Source organism: Anomaloglossus baeobatrachus, chromosome 4, assembly GCF_048569485.1.
Source record: "Anomaloglossus baeobatrachus isolate aAnoBae1 chromosome 4, aAnoBae1.hap1, whole genome shotgun sequence".
In the NCBI taxonomy this organism is placed as follows: Eukaryota; Metazoa; Chordata; class Amphibia; order Anura; family Aromobatidae; genus Anomaloglossus; species Anomaloglossus baeobatrachus.
This window is the reverse complement of record NC_134356.1, coordinates 309044219-309071589: the sequence shown is the minus strand read 5'-3', so window position 1 is coordinate 309071589 and position 27371 is coordinate 309044219. Positions and strand designations below refer to the sequence as shown.

At 48.0% G+C, this 27371-nt stretch overlaps 2 protein-coding genes across 2 annotated transcripts in view; one reads left to right on the top strand and one right to left on the bottom strand.

Moving 5' to 3' along the window:
• Window positions 1-26663, bottom strand: LOC142303533 (uncharacterized). The gene is made up of 3 exons (XM_075344969.1): window positions 26430-26663; window positions 3294-4298; window positions 1-1036 (listed from the first exon to the last, which is right to left on the bottom strand). Exons 2-3 carry the CDS (start codon window positions 4282-4284, stop codon window positions 918-920), a joined length of 1110 nt encoding a protein of 369 aa, XP_075201084.1. The 5' UTR covers window positions 4285-4298; window positions 26430-26663; the 3' UTR covers window positions 1-917.
• Window positions 26340-27371, top strand: part of TMEM117 (transmembrane protein 117) — a 478554-nt gene continuing 477522 nt past the window's right edge. The window contains exon 1 of the mRNA XM_075344967.1: window positions 26340-26616. The gene's annotated coding sequence lies outside the window, so the exon portion shown is untranslated. The remainder of the gene's footprint in view (window positions 26617-27371) is intronic.

The following is a 27371-nucleotide window of genomic DNA, read 5'->3' as shown; positions in this document are numbered from 1 at the left end:
AGTAGTGCAATACAGAGGCATGGATATAAATATAAGTATAAAAGGTTTACAAAGACAAGGGGGTGATAAGATTCCCCACATGTGGATGCATGCAGAATCGTATCATATCAGTCACTTATAGCTCACTGGTATGGTCAGTGCTGAAGAACACATATAGCAAATAGTGTAGACAAGGAAATACTAGCTGAAAAAATCGGCATGCCGACTACACATTGGAGGTAAACAATACAGCAAAAGACCAGAGACCAGTATAGAGCTTACCGAGGTAACAGGAGAAAAAGCATGCAGGCACACACAGGGATAGTCCCGACACGTGTTTCGTGCGGTGACTGCTTCAGGGGACCGTGGACAACAGGACAAAGTGTGAGTCTAATATACCTGCCAAACTTGTACTGGATTAGCAACACCTGTCGCAGTTCAATGGGGCGGAGAGGCGCAGCGTCAGTATGGGCGGCTACTCAAGCGTCATCTGGGTGGAGGGAAATCCCTTGTTGACGTCACGGACCCAGAGGACGCCGGGAAGAGAGCCGCACCCACCGCGCATGCGCGATCCCGTAACCAGGAAGTGCGATCGCAAAACCCATATTAAGTACTGGCAGCAGTGAGGGCAGAAAAATACAAGTGGAGCTTCCTGAATAAAAGTGTCGTATATAGTAATAGCTCAAACAAGGTGGCTCAAATATGCCACAATGAGCATATATAGCTATACAAATTAGTAGAAGCAGGAGCAAACCAATTGTATTTGAACTGCTTGATATAAACAATATACCGGACTTGAGCATATACAAACATTTAATAGATAAAAGATGCATACATTGGATATATATAACATCCCAGCCAGGTACAGAAATGAAAACATCTGCTTGAGTTAGATAATGGAGTAAAGCATTTGCTGCGATAATAATCCAGAATAGATTTCATCGGGGACTCCATTTACAGTAGTTCGTATAGGTGTTCAATGTTCTGGTTACTGTTGCTCCAAAAGAGGTGGCGTGGTACATATCCGGCAAGTATATTAGAGAAACGAAAAAGTGGACTGTGAAGAAGGTAAAAAACACAAAGAGTGAGATTAAAAATAGAAAAATTTTTTTGTTAAAAAGACTCAAAAAGGTCATAAACAGCACATGGAAATTGCAACCAACAAGCAAGGGGCATTAACACAGCCCACAACGGAGGAGACGTGGTGGTTTAAAGGAATGACGCAAACGTTTGTCTTTCATTCAATCCGTTGGGTACCACGGACTCAAGCAGAAAGATCCACCGGCATTCTGCCCGTGCCAACACCCTATGTATATCCCCACCCCTGAGTCCTAGGTGCACCTGGTCAATTCCCCTCACCTTGAAACCTGAGGGGTCCGACCGATGGTGCACCCTAAAGTGGCGGGGAATAGTTTTGAGGGTGTCAACATCCTCAAGTTTAACTTGTTTTGCGGCAATTATATCCCTCACATGTTCTCTAGTGCGGACTTTAAGTTCACGGCTGGTTAGCCCGACATATATCAGATTGCATTCGCACGTGGCATAATAAATTACGCCAGTGCTATTGCAAGAGATATAATGTCGAATGTCAAATGTCCTAGAACCACTAGAGGACATGAAAGATGTTGCCCGGACAATATTACCGTGGCGGCACGCGATACATGATCCACAGGGAAACGAACCAACTAAGGGCCTCCCGATAGAAAAGGGTAGTTTGTTAGATCTTAAATAATGACTGTGGACCAGCATATCGCGTAAGCTACGACCACGGCGAGCCGTCATAAGAGGGCGGTCAGGCAGAGTCTTTCTCAACACGGGCTCAGTTTGTAAAACCGGCCAGTGTTTAGAAAGGATACCTCTGATCTGTTCCCACTGGCGGTTGAATGATGACACAAAACGGATCTTAGGTTCACTGCAGCGTGTCGTGTTGGGATTAAATCTCAAAAGGAGCTGGTCTCGTGGAGCAGACCTAGCGCGTTTGTATGCCCTCTTTATGGATCTTGCACTATAACCTCTCGCCCTAAACCTATCACGCATCTCATTGGCCCGGTCCTCAAATACCCCTGTCTCAGAGCAAATCCGTTTAAGACGGATAAATTGACCTGTAGGGATGGCATTGATGGTAAATTTTGGATGGCCAGAGGATGCGTGAAGAAGGGCGTTAACAGAGGAAGGCTTACGATAGATGTCAGTAGACAAAAGGCGCTGGTCAGTAAGGGATATATTAATATCCAGAAAGTCCACCTTGATGGGGTCAGCATGGAAAGTGAGATAGATGTTAAAAGAGTTGGAGTTCAAGTGACGCACAAAGCCCTCAAGCTCCGAGGTGGTTCCCCCCCAGATGACAAAGATGTCATCAATAAAGCGGAGCCAGCACTGCGCATGGGAGCTAGCCGGCACGCCACCGCCGAAAACCTCTCTCTCCCAGTATCCCAGGAAGAGGTTTGCGTACGATGGCGCACAAGCCGCCCCCATCGCAGTGCCGCGCCGCTGGAGGTAGAACCGTTCCCCGAAGGTGAAGACATTGTGCGTCAGTATGAACTCCAATAGCTCCAGAATCAGCTGTTGTAGAGGGGGTGCCCAGTTGCTCATACTCAAAAAATACTCCACCGCCTGCAAACCATGTTCATGACAAATGTTGGTATAAAGTGTCTCCACATCCAAGGTCACCAGCAGAACACCCACGTCCGCCGTCAGGCCATTAAGCCTCCTGAGGACGTCCGAAGTGTCTCTGACATGGGAGGGCAGCGTCTCAACCAAAGGTTGGAGGTAGAAATCTATAAACTTGCAAACTGCATCGCATAGCCCTCCCATGCCAGAGACAATCGGACGCCCAGGGGGAACCCGAGGGTTCTTATGTATTTTTGGCAGTAGGTAGAACGTGGGCGTTATCGGCAACCTTGGAAGGAGACCATCATAGATCTTTTTTGTTATGGTGCCTGCGGTAAGAGCATTTTCGAGTATGAGAGTCAACTGGGTAAGATAAGCATTAGTCGGATTCGAGGGAAGCAACTGATAGAAGTCAGCATTCTTCAATTGCCTATATACCTCGCGCTCATACATGGTGGTAGGCCAGATCACCACGTTACCCCCCTTATCCGCCGGTTTAATCACGACCCCCTCTAGCTTCTTCAATTCCTCAAGGGCCCGTTGATGTTTAACCGAAAGATTATTGGGTAGGTTGCTCCTTGAGAGAGATTTCAGGTCTCCCATGACCAAGTCATGAAAGATCTGAACCTGGGGGCACAGCGAAAGCGGGGGGAACGTGGTGGAGCGCGGGTACAGATGTGTAGGGAAGATACCAGACAACTCACCAGATGCCTGACCCTCGAGTTCTTCCAGTATACGTGTTGCCTCCTCCTCGGCCTCAGTGATGGACAGGCCAGGACCAGACGTCTTAGAATGCAGCTTGTGGAGGATCAGCCTTCTGAGGAACAGGTTTAAGTCCTTTGCAACTGTAAATAGGTCAAAATTGCAATCAGGCACAAAGGTTAGCCCCAATTTTAACACTTCAACCTGATCATCAGAAAGTACAAGTTGAGACAAATTAATCACCTCCAATTCATTAGAGCCACCCTTTTTGGCGGTTGCACCCGGAGTTGGTCTCGGGGGGCCAGGGGGTGCCTTGTTAGGTCGATTTTTCCCCATAAACCCTCTGGTCACGGGTCTCGAGAGAACTTGCGAAGTCACATTCTCGTCCTCCACAGACGAGACCGAGGAGGCAGATACAGAGGCTGCCAAACCAGCAAAGTGTCTTCTACGACGTATGTTCCCCCTCCAACGGTATACCTGCTGATTCTTATAATCGGTGACATCCCGTTGATATTTTTTAGTTTTATTCGAGACCAGTTCCTTTTCCCATTTAGTGAATTCTTTATCCATTGTTTCATTGAAACTGGATAGTTCTGTGGGCGTTAATTCCTTAGGCAGCCGGTCCAAAAGGGTAGCAATCTCTCCATCAAGGTCACGGAGAGAGGCCTCATTGTTTTTAATTAATAAAAGCATAAAGGACTTAGAGCAGGCCGAGGCTGCGTCTTCCCAGTCTCGTTTAAAGGCATCGTCCGTGATATTAAAAGAGGGGAAAACTTGCACCCTAAGACCTCTTGGTATTAAATCTCGGTCGACATAGCGCTGCATAAACGCTTTATTCCACCACAATCTCATCCTGCGGTTATATAAAAGCTTAAGTTGGTTACACAGTTCCCTGTGCGATCTGGAGTCAGTCGTGTTGTCCAATTCACCCTCGGTGTCAAAAACCTTGTTCAACTGGGTCTGCCACGTAGTTTCGCGGACCCTATAATCCATACTGTTCAATAATACTGTGAAAAAACACAGAGAAATACACATGAAAACCGTAGAACAGTGAAGCTGGATCTTAACAGCAGTAAGGGGCAAAGACTTCAGGAAGCATAAATGGATACAAGGAAGGAAGAAGTCGTTCATTTTGCCCAGGTGCCTACATACCTCAAAAACTAGAAGCAAAAAGTAGTCAAATGCACTAGTGTGCAGATAAAAAATTCATTTAATAAACAAGCAGTAGTGCAATACAGAGGCATGGATATAAATATAAGTATAAAAGGTTTACAAAGACAAGGGGGTGATAAGATTCCCCACATGTGGATGCATGCAGAATCGTATCATATCAGTCACTTATAGCTCACTGGTATGGTCAGTGCTGAAGAACACATATAGCAAATAGTGTAGACAAGGAAATACTAGCTGAAAAAATCGGCATGCCGACTACACATTGGAGGTAAACAATACAGCAAAAGACCAGAGACCAGTATAGAGCTTACCGAGGTAACAGGAGAAAAAGCATGCAGGCACACACAGGGATAGTCCCGACACGTGTTTCGTGCGGTGACTGCTTCAGGGGACCGTGGACAACAGGACAAAGTGTGAGTCTAATATACCTGCCAAACTTGTACTGGATTAGCAACACCTGTCTTAGTTCAATGGGGCGGAGAGGCGCAGCGTCAGTATGGGCGGCTACTCAAGCGTCATCTGGGTGGAGGGAAATCCCTTGTTGACGTCACGGACCCAGAGGACGCCGGGAAGAGAGCCGCACCCACCGCGCATGCGCGATCCCGTAACCAGGAATGCCGATTTTTTCAGCTAGTATTTCCTTGTCTACACTATTTGCTATATGTGTTCTTCAGCACTGACCATACCAGTGAGCTATAAGTGACTGATATGATACGATTCTGCATGCATCCACATGTGGGGAATCTTATCACCCCCTTGTCTTTGTAAACCTTTTATACTTATATTTATATCCATGCCTCTGTATTGCACTACTGCTTGCTTATTAAATGAATTTTTTATCTGCACACTAGTGCATTTGACTACTTTTTGCTTCTAGTTTTTGAGGTATGTAGGCACCTGGGCAAAATGAACGACTTCTTCCTTCCTTGTATCCATTTATGCTTCCTGAAGTCTTTGCCCCTTACTGCTGTTAAGATCCAGCTTCACTGTTCTACGGTTTTCATGTGTATTTCTCTGTGTTTTTTCACAGTATTATTGAACAGTATGGATTATAGGGTCCGCGAAACTACGTGGCAGACCCAGTTGAACAAGGTTTTTGACACCGAGGGTGAATTGGACAACACGACTGACTCCAGATCGCACAGGGAACTGTGTAACCAACTTAAGCTTTTATATAACCGCAGGATGAGATTGTGGTGGAATAAAGCGTTTATGCAGCGCTATGTCGACCGAGATTTAATACCAAGAGGTCTTAGGGTGCAAGTTTTCCCCTCTTTTAATATCACGGACGATGCCTTTAAACGAGACTGGGAAGACGCAGCCTCGGCCTGCTCTAAGTCCTTTATGCTTTTATTAATTAAAAACAATGAGGCCTCTCTCCGTGACCTTGATGGAGAGATTGCTACCCTTTTGGACCGGCTGCCTAAGGAATTAACGCCCACAGAACTATCCAGTTTCAATGAAACAATGGATAAAGAATTCACTAAATGGGAAAAGGAACTGGTCTCGAATAAAACTAAAAAATATCAACGGGATGTCACCGATTATAAGAATCAGCAGGTATACCGTTGGAGGGGGAACATACGTCGTAGAAGACACTTTGCTGGTTTGGCAGCCTCTGTATCTGCCTCCTCGGTCTCGTCTGTGGAGGACGAGAATGTGACTTCGCAAGTTCTCTCGAGACCCGTGACCAGAGGGTTTATGGGGAAAAATCGACCTAACAAGGCACCCCCTGGCCCCCCGAGACCAACTCCGGGTGCAACCGCCAAAAAGGGTGGATCTAATGAATTGGAGGTGATTAATTTGTCTCAACTTGTACTTTCTGATGATCAGGTTGAAGTGTTAAAATTGGGGCTAACCTTTGTGCCTGATTGCAATTTTGACCTATTTACAGTTGCAAAGGACTTAAACCTGTTCCTCAGAAGGCTGATCCTCCACAAGCTGCATTCTAAGACGTCTGGTCCTGGCCTGTCCATCACTGAGGCCGAGGAGGAGGCAACACGTATACTGGAAGAACTCGAGGGTCAGGCATCTGGTGAGTTGTCTGGTATCTTCCCTACACATCTGTACCCGCGCTCCACCACGTTCCCCCCGCTTTCGCTGTGCCCCCAGGTTCAGATCTTTCATGACTTGGTCATGGGAGACCTGAAATCTCTCTCAAGGAGCAACCTACCCAATAATCTTTCGGTTAAACATCAACGGGCCCTTGAGGAATTGAAGAAGCTAGAGGGGGTCGTGATTAAACCGGCGGATAAGGGGGGTAACGTGGTGATCTGGCCTACCACCATGTATGAGCGCGAGGTATATAGGCAATTGAAGAATGCTGACTTCTATCAGTTGCTTCCCTCGAATCCGACTAATGCTTATCTTACCCAGTTGACTCTCATACTCGAAAATGCTCTTACCGCAGGCACCATAACAAAAAAGATCTATGATGGTCTCCTTCCAAGGTTGCCGATAACGCCCACGTTCTACCTACTGCCAAAAATACATAAGAACCCTCGGGTTCCCCCTGGGCGTCCGATTGTCTCTGGCATGGGAGGGCTATGCGATGCAGTTTGCAAGTTTATAGATTTCTACCTCCAACCTTTGGTTGAGACGCTGCCCTCCCATGTCAGAGACACTTCGGACGTCCTCAGGAGGCTTAATGGCCTGACGGCGGACGTGGGTGTTCTGCTGGTGACCTTGGATGTGGAGACACTTTATACCAACATTTGTCATGAACATGGTTTGCAGGCGGTGGAGTATTTTTTGAGTATGAGCAACTGGGCACCCCCTCTACAACAGCTGATTCTGGAGCTATTGGAGTTCATACTGACGCACAATGTCTTCACCTTCGGGGAACGGTTCTACCTCCAGCGGCGCGGCACTGCGATGGGGGCGGCTTGTGCGCCATCGTACGCAAACCTCTTCCTGGGATACTGGGAGAGAGAGGTTTTCGGCGGTGGCGTGCCGGCTAGCTCCCATGCGCAGTGCTGGCTCCGCTTTATTGATGACATCTTTGTCATCTGGGGGGGAACCACCTCGGAGCTTGAGGGCTTTGTGCGTCACTTGAACTCCAACTCTTTTAACATCTATCTCACTTTCCATGCTGACCCCATCAAGGTGGACTTTCTGGATATTAATATATCCCTTACTGACCAGCGCCTTTTGTCTACTGACATCTATCGTAAGCCTTCCTCTGTTAACGCCCTTCTTCACGCATCCTCTGGCCATCCAAAATTTACCATCAATGCCATCCCTACAGGTCAATTTATCCGTCTTAAACGGATTTGCTCTGAGACAGGGGTATTTGAGGACCGGGCCAATGAGATGCGTGATAGGTTTAGGGCGAGAGGTTATAGTGCAAGATCCATAAAGAGGGCATACAAACGCGCTAGGTCTGCTCCACGAGACCAGCTCCTTTTGAGATTTAATCCCAACACGACACGCTGCAGTGAACCTAAGATCCGTTTTGTGTCATCATTCAACCGCCAGTGGGAACAGATCAGAGGTATCCTTTCTAAACACTGGCCGGTTTTACAAACTGAGCCCGTGTTGAGAAAGACTCTGCCTGACCGCCCTCTTATGACGGCTCGCCGTGGTCGTAGCTTACGCGATATGCTGGTCCACAGTCATTATTTAAGATCTAACAAACTACCCTTTTCTATCGGGCGGCCCTTAGTTGGTTCGTTTCCCTGTGGATCATGTATCGCGTGCCGCCACGGTAATATTGTCCGGGCAACATCTTTCATGTCCTCTAGTGGTTCTAGGACATTTGACATTCGACATTATATCTCTTGCAATAGCACTGGCGTAATTTATTATGCCACGTGCGAATGCAATCTGATATATGTCGGGCTAACCAGCCGTGAACTTAAAGTCCGCACTAGAGAACATGTGACGGATATAATTGCCGCAAAACAAGTTAAACTTGAGGATGTTGACACCCTCAAAACTATTCCCCGCCACTTTAGGGTGCACCATCGGTCGGACCCCTCAGGTTTCAAGGTGAGGGGAATTGACCAGGTGCACCTAGGACTCAGGGGTGGGGATATACATAGGGTGTTGGCACGGGCAGAATGCCGGTGGATCTTTCTGCTTGAGTCCGTGGTACCCAACGGATTGAATGAAAGACAAACGTTTGCGTCATTCCTTTAAACCACCACGTCTCCTCCGTTGTGGGCTGTGTTAATGCCCCTTGCTTGTTGGTTGCAATTTCCATGTGCTGTTTATGACCTTTTTGAGTCTTTTTAACAAAAAATTTTTTCTATTTTTAATCTCACTCTTTGTGTTTTTTACCTTCTTCACAGTCCACTTTTTCGTTTCTCTAATATACTTGCCGGATATGTACCACGCCACCTCTTTTGGAGCAACAGTAACCAGAACATTGAACACCTATACGAACTACTGTAAATGGAGTCCCCGATGAAATCTATTCTGGATTATTATCGCAGCAAATGCTTTACTCCATTATCTAACTCAAGCAGATGTTTTCATTTCTGTACCTGGCTGGGATGTTATATATATCCAATGTATGCATCTTTTATCTATTAAATGTTTGTATATGCTCAAGTCCGGTATATTGTTTATATCAAGCAGTTCAAATACAATTGGTTTGCTCCTGCTTCTACTAATTTGTATAGCTATATATGCTCATTGTGGCATATTTGAGCCACCTTGTTTGAGCTATTACTATATACGACACTTTTATTCAGGAAGCTCCACTTGTATTTTTCTGCCCTCACTGCTGCCAGTACTTAATATGGGTTTTGCGATCGCACTTCCTGGTTACGGGATCGCGCATGCGCGGTGGGTGCGGCTCTCTTCCCGGCGTCCTCTGGGTCCGTGACGTCAACAAGGGATTTCCCTCCACCCAGATGACGCTTGAGTAGCCGCCCATACTGACGCTGCGCCTCTCCGCCCCATTGAACTGCGACAGGTGTTGCTAATCCAGTACAAGTTTGGCAGGTATATTAGACTCACACTTTGTCCTGTTGTCCACGGTCCCCTGAAGCAGTCACCGCACGAAACACGTGTCGGGACTATCCTTGTGTGTGCCTGCATGCTTTTTCTCCTGTTACCTCGGTAAGCTCTATACTGGTCTCTGGTCTTTTGCTGTATTGTTTACCTCCAATGTGTAGTCGGCATGCCGATTTTTTCAGCTAGTATTTCCTTGTCTACACTATTTGCTATATGTGTTCTTCAGCACTGACCATACCAGTGAGCTATAAGTGACTGATATGATACGATTCTGCATGCATCCACATGTGGGGAATCTTATCACCCCCTTGTCTTTGTAAACCTTTTATACTTATATTTATATCCATGCCTCTGTATTGCACTACTGCTTGTTTATTAAATGAATTTTTTATCTGCACACTAGTGCATTTGACTACTTTTTGCTTCTAGTTTTTGAGGTATGTAGGCACCTGGGCAAAATGAACGACTTCTTCCTTCCTTGTATCCACAGAGCATGGGGAAGCTGGCTGCTGAGGGAAAGATGTATAGCAGAGCATGGGGAAGCTGGCTGCTGAGGGAAAGATGTATAGCAGAGCATGGGGAAGCTGGGTGAAAGATGTATAGCAGAGCATGGGGAAGCTGGGTGAAAGATGTATAGCAGAGCATGGGGAAGCTGGGTGAAAGATGTATAGCAGAGCATGGGGAAGCTGGGTGAAAGATGTATAGCAGAGCATGGGAAAGCTGGCTGCTGAGGGAAAGATGTATAGCAGAGCATGGGGAAGCTGGGTGCTGAGGGAAAGATGTATAGCAGAGCATGGGGAAGCTGGCTGCTGAGGGAAAGATGTATAGCAGAGCATGGGGAAGCTGGCTGCTGAGGGAAAGATGTATAGCAGAGCATGGGGAAGCTGGGTGAAAGATGTATAGCAGAGCATGGGGAAGCTGGGTGAAAGATGTATAGCAGAGCATGGGAAAGCTGGCTGCTGAGGGAAAGATGTATAGCAGAGCATGGGGAAGCTGGCTGCTGAGGGAAAGATGTATAGCAGAGCATAGGGGAAGCTGGCTGCTGAGGGAAAGATGTATAGCAGAGCATGGGGAAGCTGGCTGCTGAGAGAAGATGTATAGCAGAGCATGGGGAAGCTGGCTGCTGAGGGAAAGATGTATAGCAGAGCATGGGGAAGCTGGCTGCTGAGGGAAAGATGTATAGCAGAGCATGGGGAAGCTGGGTGAAAGATGTATAGCAGAGCATGGGGAAGCTGGGTGAAAGATGTATAGCAGAGCATGGGGAAGCTGGGTGAAAGATGTATAGCAGAGCATGGGGAAGCTGGGTGAAAGATGTATAGCAGAGCATGGGAAAGCTGGCTGCTGAGGGAAAGATGTATAGCAGAGCATGGGGAAGCTGGGTGCTGAGGGAAAGATGTATAGCAGAGCATGGGGAAGCTGGCTGCTGAGGGAAAGATGTATAGCAGAGCATGGGGAAGCTGGCTGCTGAGGGAAAGATGTATAGCAGAGCATGGGGAAGCTGGCTGCTGAGAGAAGATGTATAGCAGAGCATGGGGAAGCTGGCTGCTGAGGGAAAGATGTATAGCAGAGCATGGGGAAGCTGGCTGCTGAGGGAAAGATGTATAGCAGAGCATGGGGAAGCTGGGTGAAAGATGTATAGCAGAGCATGGGGAAGCTGGGTGAAAGATGTATAGCAGAGCATGGGGAAGCTGGGTGAAAGATGTATAGCAGAGCATGGGGAAGCTGGGTGAAAGATGTATAGCAGAGCATGGGGAAGCTGGGTGAAAGATGTATAGCAGAGCATGGGGAAGCTGGGTGAAAAATGTATAGCAGAGCATGGGGAAGCTGGCTGCTGAGGGAAAGATGTATAGAAGAGCATGGGGAAGCCAGCTGCTGAGGGAAAGATATACAGCAGAGCATGGGGAAGCTGGCTGCTGAGGGAAAGATGTACAGCAGAGCATGGGGAAGCTGGCTGCTGAGAGAAGATGTATAGCAGAGCATGGGGAAGCTGGCTGCTGAGGGAAAGATGTATAGCAGAGCATGGGGAAGCTGGCTGCTGAGGGAAAGATGTATAGCAGAGCATGGGGAAGCTGGGTGAAAGATGTATAGCAGAGCATGGGGAAGCTGGGTGAAAGATGTATAGCAGAGCATGGGGAAGCTGGGTGAAAGATGTATAGCAGAGCATGGGGAAGCTGGGTGAAAGATGTATAGCAGAGCATGGGAAAGCTGGCTGCTGAGGGAAAGATGTATAGCAGAGCATGGGGAAGCTGGGTGCTGAGGGAAAGATGTATAGGAGAGCATGGGGAAGCTGGCTGCTGAGGGAAAGATGTATAGCAGAGCATGGGGAAGCTGGCTGCTGAGGGAAAGATGTATAGCAGAGCATGGGGAAGCTGGCTGCTGAGAGAAGATGTATAGCAGAGCATGGGGAAGCTGGCTGCTGAGGGAAAGATGTATAGCAGAGCATGGGGAAGCTGGCTGCTGAGGGAAAGATGTATAGCAGAGCATGGGGAAGCTGGGTGAAAGATGTATAGCAGAGCATGGGGAAGCTGGGTGAAAGATGTATAGCAGAGCATGGGGAAGCTGGGTGAAAGATGTATAGCAGAGCATGGGGAAGCTGGGTGAAAGATGTATAGCAGAGCATGGGGAAGCTGGGTGAAAGATGTATAGCAGAGCATGGGGAAGCTGGGTGAAAAATGTATAGCAGAGCATGGGGAAGCTGGCTGCTGAGGGAAAGATGTATAGAAGAGCATGAGGAAGCTAGCTGCTGAGGGAAAGATATATAGCAGAGCATGGGGAAGCTGGGTGCTGAGGGCAAGATGTACAGCAGAGCATGGGGAAGCTGGCTGCTGAGGGAAAGATGTATAGAAGAGCATGGGGAAGCCAGCTGCTGAGGGAAAGATATACAGCAGAGCATGGGGAAGCTGGCTGCTGAGGGAAAGATGTATAGAAGAGCATGGGGAAGCTGGCTGCTGAGGGAAAGATGTACAGCAGAGCATGGGGAAGCTGGCTGCTGAGAGAAGATGTATAGCAGAGCATGGGGAAGCTGGCTGCTGAGGGAAAGATGTATAGCAGAGCATGGGGAAGCTGGCTGCTGAGGGAAAGATGTATAGCAGAGCATGGGGAAGCTGGGTGAAAGATGTATAGCAGAGCATGGGGAAGCTGGGTGAAAGATGTATAGCAGAGCATGGGGAAGCTGGGTGAAAGATGTATAGCAGAGCATGGGAAAGCTGGCTGCTGAGGGAAAGATGTATAGCAGAGCATGGGGAAGCTGGGTGCTGAGGGAAAGATGTATAGCAGAGCATGGGGAAGCTGGCTGCTGAGGGAAAGATGTATAGCAGAGCATGGGGAAGCTGGCTGCTGAGGGAAAGATGTATAGCAGAGCATGGGGAAGCTGGCTGCTGAGAGAAGATGTATAGCAGAGCATGGGGAAGCTGGCTGCTGAGGGAAAGATGTATAGCAGAGCATGGGGAAGCTGGCTGCTGAGGGAAAGATGTATAGCAGAGCATGGGGAAGCTGGGTGAAAGATGTATAGCAGAGCATGGGGAAGCTGGGTGAAAGATGTATAGCAGAGCATGGGGAAGCTGGGTGAAAGATGTATAGCAGAGCATGGGGAAGCTGGGTGAAAGATGTATAGCAGAGCATGGGGAAGCTGGGTGAAAGATGTATAGCAGAGCATGGGGAAGCTGGGTGAAAAATGTATAGCAGAGCATGGGGAAGCTGGCTGCTGAGGGAAAGATGTATAGAAGAGCATGGGGAAGCTAGCTGCTGAGGGAAAGATATATAGCAGAGCATGGGGAAGCTGGGTGCTGAGGACAAGATGTACAGCAGAGCATGGGGAAGCTGGCTGCTGAGGGAAAGATGTATAGAAGAGCATGGGGAAGCCAGCTGCTGAGGGAAAGATATACAGCAGAGCATGGGGAAGCTGGCTGCTGAGGGAAAGATGTACAGCAGAGCATGGGGAAGCTGGCTGCTGAGAGAAGATGTATAGCAGAGCATGGGGAAGCTGGCTGCTGAGGGAAAGATGTATAGCAGAGCATGGGGAAGCTGGCTGCTGAGGGAAAGATGTATAGCAGAGCATGGGGAAGCTGGGTGAAAGATGTATAGCAGAGCATGGGGAAGCTGGGTGAAAGATGTATAGCAGAGCATGGGGAAGCTGGGTGAAAGATGTATAGCAGAGCATGGGGAAGCTGGGTGAAAGATGTATAGCAGAGCATGGGAAAGCTGGCTGCTGAGGGAAAGATGTATAGCAGAGCATGGGGAAGCTGGGTGCTGAGGGAAAGATGTATAGCAGAGCATGGGGAAGCTGGCTGCTGAGGGAAAGATGTATAGCAGAGCATGGGGAAGCTGGCTGCTGAGGGAAAGATGTATAGCAGAGCATGGGGAAGCTGGCTGCTGAGGGAAAGATGTATAGCAGAGCATGGGGAAGCTGGCTGCTGAGGGAAAGATGTATAGCAGAGCATGGGGAAGCTGGGTGCTGAGGGAAAGATGTATAGCAGAGCATGGGGAAGCTGGCTGCTGAGGGAAAGATATATAGCAGAGCATGGGGAAGCTGGCTGCTGAGGGAAAGATGTATAGCAGAGCATGGGGAAGCTGGCTGCTGAGGGAAAGATGTATAGCAGAGCATGGGGAAGCTGGCTGCTGAGGGAAAGATGTATAGCAGAGCATGGGGAAGATGGCTGCTGAGGGAAAGATGTATAGCAGAGCATGGGGAAGCTGGCTGCTGAGAGAAGATGTATAGCAGAGCATGGGGAAGCTGGCTGCTGAGGGAAAGATGTATAGCAGAGCATGGGGAAGCTGGCTGCTGAGGGAAAGATGTATAGCAGAGCATGGGGAAGCTGGGTGAAAGATGTATAGCAGAGCATGGGGAAGCTGGGTGAAAGATGTATAGCAGAGCATGGGGAAGCTGGGTGAAAGATGTATAGCAGAGCATGGGGAAGCTGGGTGAAAGATGTATAGCAGAGCATGGGGAAGCTGGGTGAAAGATGTATAGCAGAGCATGGGGAAGCTGGGTGAAAAATGTATAGCAGAGCATGGGGAAGCTGGCTGCTGAGGGAAAGATGTATAGAAGAGCATGGGGAAGCTGGCTGCTGAGGGAAAGATATATAGCAGAGCATGGGACAGCTGGGTGCTGAGGGCAAGATGTACAGCAGAGCATGGGGAAGCTGGCTGCTGAGGGAAAGATGTATAGAAGAGCATGGGGAAGCCAGCTGCTGAGGGAAAGATATATAGCAGAGCATGGGGAAGCTGGGTGCTGAGGGCAAGATGTACAGCAGAGCATGGGGAAGCTGGCTGCTGAGGGAAAGATGTATAGAAGAGCATGGGGAAGCTGGCTGCTGAGGGAAAGATGTATAGCAGAGCATGGGAAAGCTGGGTGCTGAGGGAAAGATGTATAGCAGAGCATGGGGAAGCTGGGTGAAAGATGTATAGCAGAGCATGGGGAAGCTGGGTGAAAGATGTATAGCAGAGCATGGGAAAGCTGGCTGCTGAGGGAAAGATGTATAGCAGAGCATGGGGAAGCTGGCTGCTGAGGGAAAGATGTATAGCAGAGCATGGGGAAGCTGGCTGCTGAGGGAAAGATGTATAGCAGAGCATAGGGGAAGCTGGCTGCTGAGGGAAAGATGTATAGCAGAGCATGGGGAAGCTGGCTGCTGAGAGAAGATGTATAGCAGAGCATGGGGAAGCTGGCTGCTGAGGGAAAGATGTATAGCAGAGCATGGGGAAGCTGGCTGCTGAGGGAAAGATGTATAGCAGAGCATGGGGAAGCTGGGTGAAAGATGTATAGCAGAGCATGGGGAAGCTGGGTGAAAGATGTATAGCAGAGCATGGGGAAGCTGGGTGAAAGATGTATAGCAGAGCATGGGAAGCTGGGTGAAAGATGTATAGCAGAGCATGGGAAAGCTGGCTGCTGAGGGAAAGATGTATAGCAGAGCATGGGGAAGCTGGGTGCTGAGGGAAAGATGTATAGCAGAGCATGGGGAAGCTGGCTGCTGAGGGAAAGATGTATAGCAGAGCATGGGGAAGCTGGCTGCTGAGGGAAAGATGTATAGCAGAGCATGGGGAAGCTGGCTGCTGAGAGAAGATGTATAGCAGAGCATGGGGAAGCTGGCTGCTGAGGGAAAGATGTATAGCAGAGCATGGGGAAGCTGGCTGCTGAGGGAAAGATGTATAGCAGAGCATGGGGAAGCTGGGTGAAAGATGTATAGCAGAGCATGGGGAAGCTGGGTGAAAGATGTATAGCAGAGCATGGGGAAGCTGGGTGAAAGATGTATAGCAGAGCATGGGGAAGCTGGGTGAAAGATGTATAGCAGAGCATGGGGAAGCTGGGTGAAAGATGTATAGCAGAGCATGGGGAAGCTGGGTGAAAAATGTATAGCAGAGCATGGGGAAGCTGGCTGCTGAGGGAAAGATGTATAGAAGAGCATGGGGAAGCTAGCTGCTGAGGGAAAGATATATAGCAGAGCATGGGGAAGCTGGGTGCTGAGGGCAAGATGTACAGCAGAGCATGGGGAAGCTGGCTGCTGAGGGAAAGATGTATAGAAGAGCATGGGGAAGCCAGCTGCTGAGGGAAAGATATACAGCAGAGCATGGGGAAGCTGGCTGCTGAGGGAAAGATGTACAGCAGAGCATGGGGAAGCTGGCTGCTGAGAGAAGATGTATAGCAGAGCATGGGGAAGCTGGCTGCTGAGGGAAAGATGTATAGCAGAGCATGGGGAAGCTGGCTGCTGAGGGAAAGATGTATAGCAGAGCATGGGGAAGCTGGGTGAAAGATGTATAGCAGAGCATGGGGAAGCTGGGTGAAAGATGTATAGCAGAGCATGGGGAAGCTGGGTGAAAGATGTATAGCAGAGCATGGGGAAGCTGGGTGAAAGATGTATAGCAGAGCATGGGAAAGCTGGCCGCTGAGGGAAAGATGTATAGCAGAGCATGGGGAAGCTGGGTGCTGAGGGAAAGATGTATAGCAGAGCATGGGGAAGCTGGCTGCTGAGGGAAAGATGTATAGCAGAGCATGGGGAAGCTGGCTGCTGAGGGAAAGATGTATAGCAGAGCATGGGGAAGCTGGCTGCTGAGAGAAGATGTATAGCAGAGCATGGGGAAGCTGGCTGCTGAGGGAAAGATGTATAGCAGAGCATGGGGAAGCTGGCTGCTGAGGGAAAGATGTATAGCAGAGCATGGGGAAGCTGGGTGAAAGATGTATAGCAGAGCATGGGGAAGCTGGGTGAAAGATGTATAGCAGAGCATGGGGAAGCTGGGTGAAAGATGTATAGCAGAGCATGGGGAAGCTGGGTGAAAGATGTATAGCAGAGCATGGGGAAGCTGGGTGAAAGATGTATAGCAGAGCATGGGGAAGCTGGGTGAAAAATGTATAGCAGAGCATGGGGAAGCTGGCTGCTGAGGGAAAGATGTATAGAAGAGCATGGGGAAGCTAGCTGCTGAGGGAAAGATATATAGCAGAGCATGGGGAAGCTGGGTGCTGAGGGCAAGATGTACAGCAGAGCATGGGGAAGCTGGCTGCTGAGGGAAAGATGTATAGAAGAGCATGGGGAAGCCAGCTGCTGAGGGAAAGATATACAGCAGAGCATGGGGAAGCTGGCTGCTGAGGGAAAGATGTACAGCAGAGCATGGGGAAGCTGGCTGCTGAGAGAAGATGTATAGCAGAGCATGGGGAAGCTGGCTGCTGAGGGAAAGATGTATAGCAGAGCATGGGGAAGCTGGCTGCTGAGGGAAAGATGTATAGCAGAGCATGGGGAAGCTGGGTGAAAGATGTATAGCAGAGCATGGGGAAGCTGGGTGAAAGATGTATAGCAGAGCATGGGGAAGCTGGGTGAAAGATGTATAGCAGAGCATGGGGAAGCTGGGTGAAAGATGTATAGCAGAGCATGGGAAAGCTGGCTGCTGAGGGAAAGATGTATAGCAGAGCATGGGGAAGCTGGGTGCTGAGGGAAAGATGTATAGCAGAGCATGGGGAAGCTGGCTGCTGAGGGAAAGATGTATAGCAGAGCATGGGGAAGCTGGCTGCTGAGGGAAAGATGTATAGCAGAGCATGGGGAAGCTGGCTGCTGAGGGAAAGATGTATAGCAGAGCATGGGGAAGCTGGCTGCTGAGGGAAAGATGTATAGCAGAGCATGGGGAAGCTGGGTGCTGAGGGAAAGATGTATAGCAGAGCATGGGGAAGCTGGCTGCTGAGGGAAAGATATATAGCAGAGCATGGGGAAGCTGGCTGCTGAGGGAAAGATGTATAGCAGAGCATGGGGAAGCTGGCTGCTGAGGGAAAGATGTATAGCAGAGCATGGGGAAGCTGGCTGCTGAGGGAAAGATGTATAGCAGAGCATGGGGAAGATGGCTGCTGAGGGAAAGATGTATAGCAGAGCATGGGGAAGCTGGCTGCTGAGAGAAGATGTATAGCAGAGCATGGGGAAGCTGGCTGCTGAGGGAAAGATGTATAGCAGAGCATGGGGAAGCTGGCTGCTGAGGGAAAGATGTATAGCAGAGCATGGGGAAGCTGGGTGAAAGATGTATAGCAGAGCATGGGGAAGCTGGGTGAAAGATGTATAGCAGAGCATGGGGAAGCTGGGTGAAAGATGTATAGCAGAGCATGGGGAAGCTGGGTGAAAGATGTATAGCAGAGCATGGGGAAGCTGGGTGAAAGATGTATAGCAGAGCATGGGGAAGCTGGGTGAAAAATGTATAGCAGAGCATGGGGAAGCTGGCTGCTGAGGGAAAGATGTATAGAAGAGCATGGGGAAGCTGGCTGCTGAGGGAAAGATATATAGCAGAGCATGGGACAGCTGGGTGCTGAGGGCAAGATGTACAGCAGAGCATGGGGAAGCTGGCTGCTGAGGGAAAGATGTATAGAAGAGCATGGGGAAGCCAGCTGCTGAGGGAAAGATATATAGCAGAGCATGGGGAAGCTGGGTGCTGAGGGCAAGATGTACAGCAGAGCATGGGGAAGCTGGCTGCTGAGGGAAAGATGTATAGAAGAGCATGGGGAAGCTGGCTGCTGAGGGAAAGATGTATAGCAGAGCATGGGAAAGCTGGGTGCTGAGGGAAAGATGTATAGCAGAGCATGGGGAAGCTGGGTGAAAGATGTATAGCAGAGCATGGGGAAGCTGGGTGAAAGATGTATAGCAGAGCATGGGAAAGCTGGCTGCTGAGGGAAAGATGTATAGCAGAGCATGGGGAAGCTGGCTGCTGAGGGAAAGATGTATAGCAGAGCATGGGGAAGCTGGCTGCTGAGGGAAAGATGTATAGCAGAGCATGGGGAAGCTGGGTGCTGAGGGAAAGATGTATAGCAGAGCATGGGGAAGCTGGCTGCTGAGGGAAAGATGTATAGCAGAGCATGGGGAAGCTGGCTGCTGAGGGAAAGATATATAGCAGAGCATGGGGAAGCTGGCTGCTGAGGGAAAGATGTATAGCAGAGCATGGGGAAGCTGGCTGCTGAGGGAAAGATGTATAGCAGAGCATGGGGAAGCTGGCTGCTGAGGGAAAGATGTATAGCAGAGCATGGGGAAGATGGCTGCTGAGGGAAAGATGTATAGCAGAGCATGGGGAAGCTGGCTGCTGAGAGAAGATGTATAGCAGAGCATGGGGAAGCTGGCTGCTGAGGGAAAGATGTATAGCAGAGCATGGGGAAGCTGGCTGCTGAGGGAAAGATGTATAGCAGAGCATGGGGAAGCTGGGTGAAAGATGTATAGCAGAGCATGGGGAAGCTGGGTGAAAGATGTATAGCAGAGCATGGGGAAGCTGGGTGAAAGATGTATAGCAGAGCATGGGGAAGCTGGGTGAAAGATGTATAGCAGAGCATGGGGAAGCTGGGTGAAAGATGTATAGCAGAGCATGGGGAAGCTGGGTGAAAAATGTATAGCAGAGCATGGGGAAGCTGGCTGCTGAGGGAAAGATGTATAGAAGAGCATGGGGAAGCTGGCTGCTGAGGGAAAGATATATAGCAGAGCATGGGACAGCTGGGTGCTGAGGGCAAGATGTACAGCAGAGCATGGGGAAGCTGGCTGCTGAGGGAAAGATGTATAGAAGAGCATGGGGAAGCCAGCTGCTGAGGGAAAGATATATAGCAGAGCATGGGGAAGCTGGGTGCTGAGGGCAAGATGTACAGCAGAGCATGGGGAAGCTGGCTGCTGAGGGAAAGATGTATAGAAGAGCATGGGGAAGCTGGCTGCTGAGGGAAAGATGTATAGCAGAGCATGGGAAAGCTGGGTGCTGAGGGAAAGATGTATAGCAGAGCATGGGGAAGCTGGGTGAAAGATGTATAGCAGAGCATGGGGAAGCTGGGTGAAAGATGTATAGCAGAGCATGGGAAAGCTGGCTGCTGAGGGAAAGATGTATAGCAGAGCATGGGGAAGCTGGCTGCTGAGGGAAAGATGTATAGCAGAGCATGGGGAAGCTGGCTGCTGAGGGAAAGATGTATAGCAGAGCATAGGGGAAGCTGGCTGCTGAGGGAAAGATGTATAGCAGAGCATGGGGAAGCTGGCTGCTGAGAGAAGATGTATAGCAGAGCATGGGGAAGCTGGCTGCTGAGGGAAAGATGTATAGCAGAGCATGGGGAAGCTGGCTGCTGAGGGAAAGATGTATAGCAGAGCATGGGGAAGCTGGGTGAAAGATGTATAGCAGAGCATGGGGAAGCTGGGTGAAAGATGTATAGCAGAGCATGGGGAAGCTGGGTGAAAGATGTATAGCAGAGCATGGGGAAGCTGGGTGAAAGATGTATAGCAGAGCATGGGAAAGCTGGCTGCTGAGGGAAAGATGTATAGCAGAGCATGGGGAAGCTGGGTGCTGAGGGAAAGATGTATAGCAGAGCATGGGGAAGCTGGCTGCTGAGGGAAAGATGTATAGCAGAGCATGGGGAAGCTGGCTGCTGAGGGAAAGATGTATAGCAGAGCATGGGGAAGCTGGCTGCTGAGAGAAGATGTATAGCAGAGCATGGGGAAGCTGGCTGCTGAGGGAAAGATGTATAGCAGAGCATGGGGAAGCTGGCTGCTGAGGGAAAGATGTATAGCAGAGCATGGGGAAGCTGGGTGAAAGATGTATAGCAGAGCATGGGGAAGCTGGGTGCTGAGGGAAAGATGTATAGCAGAGCATGGGGAAGCTGGCTGCTGAGGGAAAGATGTATAGCAGAGCATGGGGAAGCTGGCTGCTGAGGGAAAGATGTATAGCAGAGCATGGGGAAGCTGGCTGCTGAGTGAAGATGTATAGCAGAGCATGGGTAAGCTGGCTGCTGAGGGAAAGATGTATAGCAGAGCATGGGGAAGCTGGCTGCTGAGGGAAAGATGTATAGCAGAGCATGGGGAAGCTGGGTGAAAGATGTATAGCAGAGCATGGGGAAGCTGGGTGAAAGATGTATAGCAGAGCATGGGGAAGCTGGGTGAAAGATGTATAGCAGAGCATGGGGAAGCTGGGTGAAAGATGTATAGCAGAGCATGGGGAAGCTGGGTGAAAGATGTATAGCAGAGCATGGGGAAGCTGGGTGAAAAATGTATAGCAGAGCATGGGGAAGCTGGCTGCTGAGGGAAAGATGTATAGAAGAGCATGGGGAAGCTAGCTGCTGAGGGAAAGATATATAGCAGAGCATGGGGAAGCTGGGTGCTGAGGGCAAGATGTACAGCAGAGCATGGGGAAGCTGGCTGCTGAGGGAAAGATGTATAGAAGAGCATGGGGAAGCCAGCTGCTGAGGGAAAGATATACAGCAGAGCATGGGGAAGCTGGCTGCTGAGGGAAAGATGTACAGCAGAGCATGGGGAAGCTGGCTGCTGAGAGAAGATGTATAGCAGAGCATGGGGAAGCTGGCTGCTGAGGGAAAGATGTATAGCAGAGCATGGGGAAGCTGGCTGCTGAGGGAAAGATGTATAGCAGAGCATGGGGAAGCTGGGTGAAAGATGTATAGCAGAGCATGGGGAAGCTGGGTGAAAGATGTATAGCAGAGCATGGGGAAGCTGGGTGAAAGATGTATAGCAGAGCATGGGAAAGCTGGCTGCTGAGGGTAAGATGTATAGCAGAGCATGGGGAAGCTGGGTGCTGAGGGAAAGATGTATAGCAGAGCATGGGGAAGCTGGCTGCTGAGGAAAGATGTATAGCAGAGCATGGGGAAGCTGGCTGCTGAGGGAAAGATGTATAGCAGAGCATGGGGAAGCTGGCTGCTGAGAGAAGATGTATAGCAGAGCATGGGGAAGCTGGCTGCTGAGGGAAAGATGTATAGCAGAGCATGGGGAAGCTGGCTGCTGAGGGAAAGATGTATAGCAGAGCATGGGGAAGCTGGGTGAAAGATGTATAGCAGAGCATGGGGAAGCTGGGTGAAAGATGTATAGCAGAGCATGGGGAAGCTGGGTGAAAGATGTATAGCAGAGCATGGGGAAGCTGGGTGAAATATGTATAGCAGAGCATGGGGAAGCTGGGTGAAAGATGTATAGCAGAGCATGGGGAAGCTGGGTGAAAAATGTATAGCAGAGCATGGGGAAGCTGGCTGCTGAGGGAAAGATGTATAGAAGAGCATGGGGAAGCTAGCTGCTGAGGGAAAGATATATAGCAGAGCATGGGGAAGCTGGGTGCTGAGGGCAAGATGTACAGCAGAGCATGGGGAAGCTGGCTGCTGAGGGAAAGATGTATAGAAGAGCATGGGGAAGCCAGCTGCTGAGGGAAAGATATACAGCAGAGCATGGGGAAGCTGGCTGCTGAGGGAAAGATGTACAGCAGAGCATGGGGAAGCTGGCTGCTGAGAGAAGATGTATAGCAGAGCATGGGGAAGCTGGCTGCTGAGGGAAAGATGTATAGCAGAGCATGGGGAAGCTGGCTGCTGAGGGAAAGATGTATAGCAGAGCATGGGGAAGCTGGCTGCTGAGGGAAAGATGTATAGCAGAGCATGGGGAAGCTGGGTGAAAGATGTATAGCAGAGCATGGGGAAGCTGGGTGAAAGATGTATAGCAGAGCATGGGGAAGCTGGCTGCTGAGGGAAAGATGTATAGAAGAGCATGGGGAAGCTAGCTGCTGAGGGAAAGATATATAGCAGAGCATGGGGAAGCTGGGTGCTGAGGGCAAGATGTACAGCAGAGCATGGGGAAGCTGGCTGCTGAGGGAAAGATGTATAGAAGAGCATGGGGAAGCCAGCTGCTGAGGGAAAGATATACAGCAGAGCATGGGGAAGCTGGCTGCTGAGGGAAAGATGTACAGCAGAGCATGGGGAAGCTGGCTGCTGAGAGAAGATGTATAGCAGAGCATGGGGAAGCTGGCTGCTGAGGGAAAGATGTATAGCAGAGCATGGGGAAGCTGGCTGCTGAGGGAAAGATGTATAGAAGAGCATGGGGAAGCCAGCTGCTGAGGGAAAGATATACAGCAGAGCATGGGGAAGCTGGCTGCTGAGAGAAGATGTATAGCAGAGCATGGGGAAGCTGGCTGCTGAGGGAAAGATGTATAGCAGAGCATGGGGAAGCTGGCTGCTGAGGGAAAGATGTATAGCAGAGCATGGGGAAGCTGGGTGAAAGATGTATAGCAGAGCATGGGGAAGCTGGGTGAAAGATGTATAGCAGAGCATGGGGAAGCTGGGTGAAAGATGTATAGCAGAGCATGGGGAAGCTGGGTGAAAGATGTATAGCAGAGCATGGGGAAGCTGGGTGAAAGATGTATAGCAGAGCATGGGGAAGCTGGGTGAAAAATGTATAGCAGAGCATGGGGAAGCTGGCTGCTGAGGGAAAGATGTATAGAAGAGCATGGGGAAGCTGGCTGCTGAGGGAAAGATATATAGCAGAGCATGGGACAGCTGGGTGCTGAGGGCAAGATGTACAGCAGAGCATGGGGAAGCTGGCTGCTGAGGGAAAGATGTATAGAAGAGCATGGGGAAGCCAGCTGCTGAGGGAAAGATATATAGCAGAGCATGGGGAAGCTGGGTGCTGAGGGCAAGATGTACAGCAGAGCATGGGGAAGCTGGCTGCTGAGGGAAAGATGTATAGAAGAGCATGGGGAAGCTGGCTGCTGAGGGAAAGATGTATAGCAGAGCATGGGAAAGCTGGGTGCTGAGGGAAAGATGTATAGCAGAGCATGGGGAAGCTGGCTGCTGAGGGAAAGATGTATAGCAGAGCATGGGGAAGCTGGCTGCTGAGGGAAAGATGTATAGAAGAGCATGGGGAAGCTGGCTGCTGAGGGAAAGATGTATAGCAGAGCATGGGGAAGCTGGCTGCTGAGGGCTAGATGGAAATCAGAACATAGGAAAGCTGGGTGCTGATAGAGTACTTTCAGATCATGGGAAACCTGTGTGCTGAGGGTAAGAGCCAAGTGTCAGCATCATTATCCCGTACTCCGAGTGTCAGTGTCATTATCCTGTACCTCATGTATTGTGGGGGACAGGTCCAAACTTTGCCAATCAAACTTTAATTACGCCACTGGAACAGTGCACTTTATAAATGCTTGTATTAAACATTGATTTCAGTGAATACATTAGACAGGGCTGGTTAGGCAGGGAATTTAGTCCTGCAGATATGAATGCTGCTGGGTTGGAGGACGTAGAGGACCTGACAGGTGCCCTTTAATCTCTGTCTCGCTCTTGATGGGCTTTCCTATATTTATCAGCTAGATGAAAAATGGTGTAAACTTGTACCCAATCAGCAGTGTATCCAAACACCGTATTTAACAAAGTAAGTATTTTCATTGGCTTATTTCAGGGGTTTCTGTATTTATTATGATTTTGTTAAGGACCAAAACCAGATTTTACTTTACACTCTGTAAGAAAATATTTAACCTCTAATCAACATGTGAAATAATTTTCAGCAGTGTATTCGGTAGGTGCTATGGAACCTTTTCTGCCATTGGCTACTATATAGGAGTTTGTAAAGAGGAAAAATGTATGTGCGAAAAGTAAAAAAAAGAAGAAAAAAACACTTACTTGCAATACTATTGTGTCAGTGTGAACACGCACCTGTTCCCTAAACCGTTTTTCATGTTACTGCGGCAATTCACCACATATTAAATCTTATACCTCATCTCCTGAGTTGGCAGATATGCCCTAATATACAATAGATATGCCCTAATATACAATAGTTATGCCCTAATATACAATAGATATGCCCTAATATACAATAGTTATGCCCTAATATACAATAGATATGCCCTATACAATACATATGCCCTAATATACAATAGATATACCCTAATATACAATACATATGCCCTATACAATAGATATGCCCTAATATACAATAGATATACCCTAATATACAATACATATGCCCTATACAATAGATATGCCCTAATATACAATAGATATACCCTAATATACAATACATATGCCCTATACAATAGATATGCCCTAATATACAATAGATATACCCTAATATACAATACATATGCCCTATACAATAGATATGCCCTAATATACAATAGATATACCCTAATATACAATACATATGCCCTATACAATAGATATGCCCTAATATACAATAGATATGCCCTATACAATAGATATGCCCTAATATACAATAGATGTGCCCTAATATACAATAGATATACCCTAATATACAATACACATGCCCTAATATACAATAGATGTGCCCTAATATACAATAGATATACCCTAATATACAATAGTTATGCCCTAATATACAATACATATGCCCTATACAATACATATGCCCTAATATACAATAGATATACCCTAATATACAATACATATGCCCTATACAATAGATATGCCCTAATATACAATAGATATGCCCTATACAATAGATATGCCCTAATATACAATAGATGTGCCCTAATATACAATAGATATACCCTAATATACAATAGATATGCCCTAATATGTAATAGTTATGTCCTAATATACAATAGATATGCCATATACAATAGATATACCCCAATATACAATAGATATGCCCTAATATACAATAGATATGCCCTATACAATAGATATGCCCTAATATACAATAGATGTGCCCTAATATACAATAGATATACCCTAATATACAATAGATATGCCCTAATATGTAATAGTTATGCCCTAATATACAATAGATATGCCATATACAATAGATATACCCCAATATACAATAGATATGCCCTAATATACAATAGATATGCCCTATACAATAGATATACCCGAATATACAATAGATATGCCCTAATATACAATAGATATGCCCTATAAAATAGATATGCCCTAATATACAATAGATATGACCTAATATACAATAGATGTGCCCTAATATACAATAGATATGCCCTAATATACAATACCAATTCCCTAATATACAATAGATATGCCCTAAAATACTATAGATATGCCCTAATATACAATACATATGCCCTATACAATAGATATGCCCTAATATACAATAGTTATGCCCTAATATATAAGTTATGCCCTAATATACAATACATATGTCCTATACAATAAATATACCCTAATATACAATAGATAAACCCTAATATACAATACATATGCCCTATACAATAGATATACCCTAATATAGAATAGATATACCCTAATATACAATACATATGTCCTATACAATAGATATACCCTAATATACAATAGATATGCCCTAATATACAATAGTTATGCCCTAATATATAATAGTTATGCCCTAATATACAATACATATGCCCTATACAATAGATATACCCTAATATACAATAGATATGCCCTATACAATAGATGTGCCCTAATATACAATAGAGATGCCCTCATATACAATACACATGCCCTAATATACAATAGTGTATACATGACAGGTGTGCTGCATGAGGGGAAGCTCCTTCTCCTTAGGTGTGACTATGCCCCCATGTATACCCTGTGTTATGTATACCCATCCTGCCTTCCTGGAGGGCAGCACAAATCCTGGTCCCAGACACAATAGCCCCTGCACCTACTGTCACCTATCAGCTGTAATCAGCTCAGCCTTAACCCTTTCAGGACCCCATGCATGTTTTGCTCCAGTAAGTAGCTTTATTTCCATAACATATGACGTGATGTAGAGGATGTAATGGCTGCCTCGTGTGCTCCTACAGCCGTCCTGTGATGTGCTACTCACCCTGATGCCTCCTCCTCTGCCTGCAATGAATGGAGGGCGCTCACCCACAGCACACACTGCTTCTCTGTGCATGGTGAATGGAGGGCGTGGGCATGATGTCTGCATGGCTATTCCTGGAAGCTGAAGCAGTGCCCTGGAAGCTCTCCCCTGGCAGGACTCATGAATAAAGCAGGGTTTGATCAGGCTGGTAAGTGATGGCCTCTGAAATCAGGTCTAAGCACACAGCATTGCACTAAATCCTCCAACCTGTATTTGTCATGTGGGTGTAGCCAGCTTCCACTGTCATGGAGTGTGCTACAGGCACATGGTGGGGGCACTCTGCAGCCCACCCCTATGAAGCGAATGATGGGGATCATTACTATGTCATTGGCTGTGGTCTGACTCCTACATGTACTGGAGGGTATGTTGGGGTTTATATGCATCATTTTAGAAAGTAGTTTCAAACTGTCTCCCATGTGACGGGTTTATTAATAAGTCATGTTGATATTTATAAATCGTAAGAGACCAAATGTCTTAAAGAGAGTTATAATATGGCATGTGCACAAAAATACCGCACACAGAATCACAAATAAATACCGCACACAGCATCATAAATAAATACCCCACACAGTGACACAAATACTGCACACAGCGTCACAAATAAATACCGCACACAGCATCACAAATAAATACCGCACACAGCATCACAAATAAATACTGCACACAGCGCCACAAATAAATACCGCACACAGCATCACAAATAAATACCGCACACAGCATCACAAATAAATACCGCACACAGCATCACAAATAAATACTGCACACAGCGCCACAAATAAATACCGCACACAGCGTCACAAATAAATACCGCACACAATGTCACAAATAAATACCGCAGACAGTGTCACAAATAAATATTGCACACAGTGTCACAAATAAATACTGCACACAGTGTCACAAATA

What these genes read in the sequence shown, in the direction of transcription:
- LOC142303533 (XM_075344969.1), bottom strand. Translation starts at nt 4,284, where the DNA reads ATGGATTATAGGGTCCGCGAAACTACGTGGCAGACCCAGTTGAACAAG. An exon ending in ACTCGAGGGTCAGGCATCTG is followed by an intron (nt 1,037 to 3,293) that starts GTGAGTTGTCTG and finishes CCTTCTTCACAG; the next exon opens with TCCACTTTTTCGTTTCTCTA.